The sequence below is a fragment of the Dendrobium catenatum genome, unplaced genomic scaffold (assembly GCF_001605985.2).
Source record: "Dendrobium catenatum unplaced genomic scaffold, ASM160598v2 fragScaff_scaffold_1405, whole genome shotgun sequence".
NCBI classification, from domain to species: Eukaryota; Viridiplantae; Streptophyta; class Magnoliopsida; order Asparagales; family Orchidaceae; genus Dendrobium; species Dendrobium catenatum.
The window spans coordinates 3,637-13,972 of record NW_021319867.1 but is presented as its reverse complement, the minus strand read 5'-3'; the positions used below and the strand labels follow the sequence as shown (position 1 = coordinate 13,972).

General features: G+C 34.3%; 1 protein-coding gene across 1 annotated transcript in view; it reads right to left on the bottom strand.

Moving 5' to 3' along the window:
• The window catches only part of LOC110113005 (starch synthase 1, chloroplastic/amyloplastic-like), a 34,189-nt gene extending 24,086 nt beyond the window's left edge, over positions 1 to 10,103 (bottom strand). Inside the window, exons 1-4 of the mRNA XM_028699886.1 lie at positions 9,948 to 10,103; positions 9,760 to 9,868; positions 9,631 to 9,686; positions 8,717 to 8,756 (exon numbers count right to left, since the gene is read on the bottom strand). Coding sequence (XP_028555719.1) covers positions 8,717 to 8,756; positions 9,631 to 9,686; positions 9,760 to 9,868; positions 9,948 to 10,069 — 327 coding nt within the window. The 5' untranslated portion in view covers positions 10,070 to 10,103. The remainder of the gene's footprint in view (positions 1 to 8,716; positions 8,757 to 9,630; positions 9,687 to 9,759; positions 9,869 to 9,947) is intronic.
• Between the last annotated feature and the right edge of the window lie 233 nt (positions 10,104 to 10,336).

Genomic DNA, 10,336 nt, shown 5'->3' with positions numbered 1-10,336 from the left:
GGATGCTGACTACGCAGGATCACCTGTTGATAGAAGATCTACCTCTGGGTATTGCACATTTCTTGGAGGTAACTTAGTTACATGGAGAAGCAAGAAACAGAATGTGGTGGCAAGATCCAGTGCAGAAGCAGAATATCGAGCTATGGCCTTGGGGATATGTGAGCTACTATGGATCAAAATAATCCTAGAAGACTTAAAGGTTAAGTGGGATGAGCCCATGAAGCTACATTGTGACAACGAATCAGCAATCAGCATAGCCCCTAATTCCTTCCAGCACGACAGGACCAAACACATAGAAGTTGACAGACATTTTATTAAAGAAAAACTAGACAGTGGTCTAGTAAGTGTCGACCATGTATCATCAAAGGATCAACTTGCAGATATCCTTGCTTAAGGATTGGACAATTCTGCCTTTCTCCGAATGATTGACAAGCTGGAGATGACAGATCCATATTTCCCATCTTGAGGAGGAGTGTTAAATCTCAACGTCACGATCCAAAGAGAATCCATGGTTGTGAACAGTAATCCGTGGGAAGATCACCTGGATCACATTAATTCCTTCCATAGTTGATTTAGGAATGATTATATTCTCATTATTCTAGAGTTATTTGTTTCCTTATCAATACACCTTGTATAGATCTATAAATAGGGAGTGGATTGCATAATAAAATTTAAGTTTTTCCCTCTCGTCCCTCTCAAATTAACAATACCTATTAAAACTAGTAACTTTTGGGAGTCTTTAAAGCATTGGGGGAACTCTATGAGTTACCCCAAAATGCATGGCATTCCACATCAATTAATCTTGTTTCAAATTCTAATAAACTATAGGTACCCGAAAAAATATCTTAAGTTGAAATAACAAGTTGAATGACTTATAAAAAGGATTTATACGAATATAGTTGAGTCCTTAAGCTATTCCTGCTATACTAACTCAAGAAAAAGATAACTGAAAGAGAATGTGTCGATAACAGAACCATTAACAAAGTTACAACTATGTATAAGCTCTTGATTCTATATAAGATATGCTGGATCTAATTTTGAGATTGTTCATATTTTCAAAGATTGATCTTACAAGTGATTAACACCATGTTGGGAATTACCCTAGAGATGAGAGATAATTTTGAAGACATTTGATAGACTATATAAATGACTTTTGATGTCAATTGGCATTTTTAATGTACTTAATATTTTTATAAAAATAATAATTAAATTCTTAAATAATTTATGGGTTTATATCTATTCATTTATTTTGACAATATCCTCATTAATAGTAATTCTATGGTGAAAAATCTCAATCTTATGCGCCTTATTATTGAAAACTTTTGATGGAAAAAGGTATATATTAACTAAAATAAATATACTTTTTTTCCAGCTGCATGTTTCATTTCCTGATTTTGTGGATTATGATCCACAAAAGCTAAGGCTATTATGAAGTGATCTCAAATCTATAATATCCAAAGTTTTTATAGACTTCTATTAGTTCTTCTCAATTGTAGATTCTAGAATAGGATAAATTCAAATTAACTTATGTCGTGAAAATATTTGACCTTATCAAGAATGCTTCAGGAGAAATTTTAATGGGGCATAAAGCATTTGGTTACTTCTACAAAACCTAATAGAAGCTTTTTGGGACATAAAAAATTTTTATGTGCCTTTCACCTTCAAATAGATGGACATATAGAAGTTATAATAGAAATCTAGACAATTCACTGCAAAGTTTTATTGGCAATAAATTGGAAAATTAGGATTTATTAGACCTACAACTAAATTCTTTTACAACAATTATGTTAATATTGTCATTAGAAAATCACTCTGACATCGAGCATGGATCTCAACGAAAAAAAGCCTATAAATCTCATATCATTATTTGTGCATGGTTCCATGCATATTATGATTCTATGACATCATTTATTGAGCATGTGTATAATTTGCATATGATACTAAAACACAAATTAATTTTTAATGTTAAAATTCATTTTTATCAAAAATAACCTATTTTTATTAGATTTAAATGAGAATTTGACTCTTAACAGGATATAATGGAGAAAAAATATTCATGTAGTAAACCCCACATAGTGGGATAAAGGCTTGATATTGTTGTTGTTGTTGAAAGTAAAACAATTTTTTTAAGAAAATCACAAGAATATAAAAGGTGATCACATGCTACTTTGTTTTCAACCTCAATGATTTCCATGTAAAACAAGTGTAGAACTCTATACGAGCTGCAAATTCTTACAAAATACATAGAAAGCTTTAACCAAATGCAAATATTATTAATTTCTCTACTAGGATGAATATTAGTCTAACTACTAATTTTATGTTTCCAAAGTTTCCAATAGGAATCTCAATGAGTTGAGTTTCTACATCTCTACCAACAACACAAATTCCAGCTTTTCCACCAATCCTAACCTCAACCCCAAATGTTGAGTAGATTATTAATTCCAGTTGATGGAAAGAACATCTATCATCAATAACTCATGAGAGAATCATGAGTAGATGCATCACATCTTGTGGGCTCCGAAAATTTGGCCCCGACCTCCCCCATTGCTTTTCGGGAAAGTTTTAACGGATTAAGTTACAAGGTAAATTTTGGAAGGCAGATGGGTTTGTAGACAAAACACTAACCAGAGATTTCGCCCTCATTTTGTGAGGACTTTATGATCTGAGTTCTGGTTTCCAATAGGCGCAAGCTCCTATAGTTAATTACTCCTCCCGATAATGAGAGAGAACTTTTGATTAAGGCTAGTCATCAATCAGATATGTGCTATCTGGCATATAGTAGCATCATAGGCTTAAGGAATTTGAGAATTTGAATATTTGATATTTGAAATTAGAAATTTCACCATCTTGCACCTAAAGCGAATGGTGGGGAAATAGATGATAGACCCGATCAAGATCCCATGTCCGTCATCCCGGGCTATCGTGGTCCCTGGTATACTTAGTCAGAGGAGGTAGTCGACCCAACTTGACAGAAGGATCCTTGTTGGCAGTCATGGGTTGCGTCATCCAATGGTACCTTGTACCTATGTGCATAAATATTACAGTGCATGTGCGGGGGCATTCTTGGAAATTTTGACACTCCCCAATTATGTGAATAACTGTTAGTTGAATGTACGCGACGCACTATGTAAAAGCCCATAAATGCCTTATGTCCGCTTGCATGGATGTTGCGGATCCGATGGCGTGGTATTACAGCTCGTGGATTGAACTATTCGTCGCTTTGTACAGGTAGACTGTCGTGCACTACTTATTGCTTTCTACAAGTGGATTGTAGTGCACTAATGAATCTCCTGCTTATGACTACATTCACCATATTTTTTATGTCTCTTTCTACAAGCAAGTTACTTTGTATGCAAATTTTCTAGCATTATCTGTAGGCATTTGCGTTTGCTATTGTTCCTCTACATTTGCTCGTAGGCAGCATTTAGTGTATATGATGGACCTTTCTATAGCATCCCGTAAATGCTTGTATGTAAAACCTGAAATTGTCGGTCGTAATCATTGCACGCATGTTGATACACCGCGATGAAATTTAAATGAATTTTCAAAGTATTCGGATTTTGATGAAAATAATTTTATAAAATTGTACATAAAATTTCAAGCAAATCGGTATAAAGGACTTATAGTAAATTTCGCATGGATTTGGAATTAAAAATCGCCAAAGTTTATAAATGAAATGATAAATTACCAAATAGCCCTCCATAATTCTAAATTTAATAAAGGCATACAAGGGCAGATATGACTTTTTCCCCTCTCCCATAACCGCTCAAGCATTAAGGGACCAAATTCTATTCGGTCCCTCATTCATCCGTTCGGCCGAAATAAGAGACGGAGGGAGAGGGCGAACAGGAGGCGACGCGAAGCTTGGGGCGGCGGTTTTGGCGGTGGGTTCAGGCAGCCAAACTTGGGGGAAAACATAGAGGAGACTAAGGGAAGACTAAGGTATATTGTAATGTAAGAATTTCTTCATTTATCATATAATTTTCCTAAGGAGAAATTTCTAGGCTTTCCAAAACTTAAAATTTTCTTTTAAGAAATTTATAGAGAAAGTTTGGGGAATGATTCTAAGAATAAAAAAAGAAATTTCCCAAAAATTTTGTGAGTTCGAAAAATTAGGGTTTACATATTTTTGGATTTTCAAGAAAATTCCCTTAATTATTGTTTTTCCAAAGGAACTTAGGGATGTTTTTAATGGTGGAAATTAAGTTTTTTTTTTCAAAAATTTTAATTTATAATTTTTAAATTAAATAAATCCAAAAATATTAAACCAAACGTATTAAATTAATAATGGGAGAATTTTGGCATGAAATTAGAATGAAATTAGTGAATTTATGATTTCCAAAATTTATGGTTTTGACTAAATCCAAAAATTTCTTTAATTATAATTTAAATAAGGAATTAGTGAGGGTTCAATTTGGTTAAAGTATGGATTTAGACGAATTAGAGGTTTAAAAATTAGGGATTTATTAAATCTGAAAATAGAAATTTAATTAATTATTTAATGAAAATGTATTATGATTAAAGCTTAGTAATAATGTTTGTATTTACATTAATACTTAGGTGCCGATTATAAAAGGACGCCTCGAGCATAAGCGACGTCGTTGAGGTTTACTATACTTGTGAGGTATGTATTCATACCTCTTTTAAGTTTATAAGTTTCTCTTTCATTAAATGTTAAAATTCTACATTCTTTATTATTTTATTTTAGTTAAATTACAAGTCATACTGCAATATGTATGTTCACTTTTAGAGTCAGTTGTGAACATGTAAAAATTTCAAAAGAACATTTGAGCATGAAACATTATTAGACAGACATATATGAATTCATGAATGATTTAATTTTCTTATATTAAGTATTAAATAATTGAATGTGCATGTTTATCCGGAGTACCAAATGGTAAATAGCTCTTTGGGGCAAATAGTAAAGGGCTCCTCGGAGCAAAATGATAAAGGACTCTTCGGAGTAAATGAAATATAACCTTTGGCCAAATTTGGATGTGTATTTGATCAGTACAAATTATTGGTACTTACGGGATGGGTGTATACAATTAAGACTGTATTCTATGTTTCTTTTCATATAAGAATGGTAAAGAAAAAGTTAAGAAAAGAAAATGAATTAAGGAAAGAGTTATAAGCATTCAAAATATTATGATTCCAAATGTTACATGGATTAGACATATTAAGACTTCTCGTGTTATTTAAGTCTTGTCATATGAACAGTTTACTACATAATATTTCTTCTTTCCTTGTATTATGAATTTAAATGAGATATTTATTACCTGTTAAGCGATAGCTCACCCCTGCTTGTGAGAATGTTTTTCAGGAGAACTTGTTAAGGATTAATGGCAGAGAGACCAGTTACTTACCAGCATAGAGCGGTTCAAGGAAGCAGGTTTTTATGGTTAATAGTTGTAATGTGTTAAATGTTGTGTTGTGGACTATTGCTGTGTTTCTTTTTATATTTTAAGACATGTTATATTTTGATGTATTAGAAATGTTTGTATTGGATGCTTAGTGGCTCTTTCTTATGTTGTTAATAGATATTTATTGAGTTGATGTTAATGATGAAAAGAATGTATTAAGTTTTTCTTTTAGTTTTGTTGTTACCGTACGCTGTCTGTTCCCACCCTGTTAATTCGGGCTAGGCGGGCCGGGTCATGACATTGTATGCTTGATTAACATTGATTGTAAGGGGCACCTTTATAATCACTGTGTCAAATCCCTCTATTTGTGGATGACAGGTGTATCGGATTAACATTGCCTGGTTGTCTATGGTTGAGATGTTGTTGCATTCACCCACATACTTTTTCTATGAACATCAACTAGCAGACTATTGTATTTGCTTGTGTATTGAGCTCACGACAAGTCTCTTATAATTGTCTGTAGGAACTTATATTCGTTATTAATTTCTTTCCATATGTTGATTGTGAGAGCACCTTTGTAAGCACTACCTACTGATCATCATGACATGCAAGGATCTGATACAGTTGTTTGCAATTTGAGATTGACTATGTGGGGGTTATTACACCTGTTGCATATTGCTTACTCATGTTTGTAGGGAGTCCATTTTATTTACAACAAGGTTGCCTTTCTTTGGTGGACCACTGTACTTGCAAGTTGACCAACTTTGATAGCAAGACTCCGTATAGATGACTATGTATTAATGCTAACCATGAGGTGCTAGTTGATATTCAATCAAATGATTCATAGCTTATATTGACATTTGCATTTCCAAGCTTGATTAAGCATTCAAAGTTCAGTTCCATGCTATTTGTTCAGGTTTGAATCCAACTACAGTCCCTTGCAATGCATTTGGAAATATTTTGTTATTCGAATCAAATTTGGCTCAAAGCATCTCAGTTTAGACTTGACTTCATGTAGTTCGTTAAAGTCCAAATCTCTTATGGTTCATTCAAATTCTGTGTCCAAATCGAATTCTTATGGATTGTTCAATTCGAATTAAGTATAGTTCAATGTCCTTTGATCGAGCCCGGACTCATTCCCATTATACTTGGTTAACTTGAGTTTGAGTTCTGACCTTATTATTTGATTCGACTTTGGTTCAAGCTTTAGTCCATTTAAGTTCAAGTTCTGCTTTGAACTAGAGTCCATGCTTAGTTCATTTAAGTTCTGTTTAAGTTCCCTGTGGTCCATACGAGTCCCTTGCTGCTCAAAAATTCAAGTCCTCTGTTCCTTTAGTCGAACTTTTGGCAACCTCCCGGCATCTCCACCATTTAGGGGAAACTACGATAAATTAGACCATCCCACCACGCTACAAGAGTGTGTATGGTTGGTGCCAGGTGACACCGTGTCCATTAAAGAGCGTGTATGGGGGCTCCAAAGTACCTGTTTAAAGAAGCAGTTGGCTTTCCCTGCCATGTCACAAGGGCGTGTACAAGTACTTAGGGACTCCCCACAATGCTACAAGAGCGTGTATAGGGCTTACCCGCCTCACCGTATGCATCACACCAGATTTCCTCCAACCGTGCTATAGAAGCGCGTATAGGTGGTCCTCTGGCTCGAAACAAACCCTGAGCGAGGATTTGAGTTGGAAAGTTATACCTTTGAATGTCGACAACGGGAATGATGGTGTATGTGCACAAAAGCAAAACACATTTCTTTTTCTCCTTCTCTTTTCTGATTTTTTTTTTCTTTTTTTATCACTTTCTTATTTTGGGAAATCTCCCCTCTTTCTTTTTTTACATATATATATAGTTATAGTTATAGTTAAATATATATTAAATGCGTATATATAGTTAATCATATATTAAATACATGTATATAAATATATACACAGATTAATACTTAAAACAAATTTATAACATATATATAAGAATATAAATTAATACTAATAATAATATTAGATAATAATAAATATTATTAATGTAAATCTAACCTAAACTACCTGATGGATTCGGCTGGGTCACAAAGAAGAGGCATCGGGTAGGAGGCGGCTTGCGACAGAGAGGGGAGGAAGCAAGGCTGGCTGGTTGGCTTCAGCTTGGGGGTAGTAGAGGTGTTGGCTTGCAATAGGGCTGGAGTCAGGAACAACGGCAGACGAGATGACAGGATGGGTCTAGCTAGGTCACCGATTTGGAGTGGTCGGAATGTTGACGAGGAAGGAAATGGTGTGAAGTAGGACGTCGGGCCTGGTTCAGTCAGTTTGTCGTCTTGCAGGCGTGGTGAGGTCAGAGGAAGATGGAAAGGTGAAGAAGAAGTTTGGAATTTGAAGGAGACTTGGTTTGGTTAGAGGCGGAGAAGAGGTCGACGGGATCTCTTAACAGAAAGGTGTTCAGAGCTTGCGACAAGGAAGGGTTGGTTGGTCAGGTATAGGGATCAACGACTTTGAGGAAGTTGGCTTTGAGGAGGAAGATGCTTGGGAAGCTTTTTGGTCGGACAGGGAGACGGAGGTTGGTCGCGGCTTGTTAATTGAAAAAGGAGGTCGGGTATGCAGGACGTGCACGAGAGCTGCGGGAGAGGAACGAACAGCTCAACCTCATTCTCATTTTAACGGAGAGGGCAAAGCTTGTCGAGGCGAGAGTTGCAGGATTTATTGGATTTGATCGCTTCATCGGTGCATCCAGGATATGAGCAGAACCTCAACGGGTACGAGGTAAGCGATGTCTGAGTGGATTTTCTGTGATTTTGATGGATTTGAGCTGGGTTTTAGCTTCATATCCAGAGGTTAACAAATCTCTCATAAGGAGTATTCTTAACGCTAGAGGACTTGATGTCAATTGCCAATAGGTTTTCAACCTATGATCGAAGTTGAAGGAATAATTGATTAAAAATTTTGATGCTTTAATTAGATATTTATGTTTAAGGAATATTAAAAGATAAGTTCCTTTTATATTATTGTATTAGGGTTTATTTCTTATCTATTTTTTGTTATTTTATTTGGTTATAACTCCTTTCATTATAAATAAGACCTCTAGGGTAAATTATTTTTTAATGAAATATTTTGTTTTGAGGCACCGCGTTCTCTACATCCCTCCATCTCCATATCAGTGATCCTTCTTATTTTTATGGGTTTTTCCTTTTCCTTATTATTTAGAGCTGGCAAGTTAATTGTAGCATTGTTCAAAACCCCTACAACTGTAGATTATAAATGATGGTAGATTTAAAAATCCTCTTCTGAGATCTATGACGATCATCTCCACAGCATAAATTAGCGGCTAGGAAAAGAGTGACTAAATGAATGAATGTTTAAACTTACAGTTAGCATGCTTTCCTTTGTAAGAGGTGAAAATGCCCACCTGTAACAATATACATCCAATCAAATTAGCAAAAAGATGCAAGATGCTATTTTACCAAAGCAATGCTATGCTTATCCAGACCAAATCCGCAATTAAAAGCCTGCAACACCACCACACCATTATCCACGTGTCTTTAATTTATCCCACTACTACAATTTTTTCTAATTTTGGTATTGCTTGAGATCTCATATTTTTAATATATCTACAGATCAATTCGATGAAACATAAGGTAATTTAGGTATAAATCAAAAATTTAGTTTGTAAATAACTTATTTTACTTAACCTACTTAAGGCAAATAGAATAGTTAAAAAATAATAATAATAAAAAAAATAAAAAAAAAATAAAAAAAAATAGAATAGTTGATACAAGAATTAATTAACATAAAGTATAAACAACTTCTATAAACCTAAAAATGAATAAGATAGAAATATATTAGTTTGTAAAATTAAGTACAATGGATTCAATAAGTATCGTCTCAACAGCCAAATGCAATGATTTTACTATAGCTTTATTTGGGGACTGAAACATTATTTATTCCAGTATACAACAACAACATCAAGCCTTTATCCCACTATGTGGGGTCGGCTACATGAATCCTTTTTCTCCATTATGTCCTATTAAAAGTCAAATTCTCGTTTAAATCTAATAAAGAAAGGTCATTCCTAATATTTTCTAACCAAATCTTTTTAGGTCTACCCCTACCTTTATTATTATTTATTCCAGTATATTTTAATAAAATTAATCGTGAAGAAATGACTTTATTCTCATGATGGTAAGTTTTATTCCGTTTACTAGTAACAATTTATATTAAGATTTTTTTAGATAGATCCATAAAGCAAACATTAACTAAGATAAATGGAGAATTTCACGTACCCTGTGCCTCGACCATTTCCATTTTCAGCAAATGGATCAAAATTCTCTACTGTGTCCTATGTACAGAAGGGTGAGCTCTGTTACATCTTCAAAAATATTTAAGGTGATTGCATTGTTTAATTATCTTACCCTAAGGCCGCCCGTCTTGTGTACAACTGGCACAGTTGCATATCTCATGGCATACAACTGATTTAGTCCGCAAGGTTCAAATCTTGATGGCATCAGTAACATATCACACCTGTTTGTTAGTTAGTTACAGATGTTACATCATTTCACCTTCATTAGCATTTAGTTTTGCATAGAAACAATTTTCCTACCCAGCAGTTATCCTGTGAGAAACTGGAATATTAAATCCAACCCATCCTCGAAACTTTTCTTTGTAGTTGAACTCTGTTGATCTCATCCAGTTTTCAGTTTGACGGTCTCCAGAGCCAAGCATAACCTATTTCAAAAAGAACAATAACTGAGACAATGGAGGAAACAAGAATGGAGCTTCAAGTAATTAGTTTGGAAGTTCTACTTTTGTTGATTTTACTTTCAAAACAATGCAAAAAATCAAATAAATATGCATATCATAGAAAAACAAAAATATTGCAATCACATAAATTAAAAGATGCGTATACCAACAGTTTCTGTGATACACTCAAAATGACATGGATCGAAACAGGCTTATGTTGACGAATATTTTCGCATCGACTCGACCCCA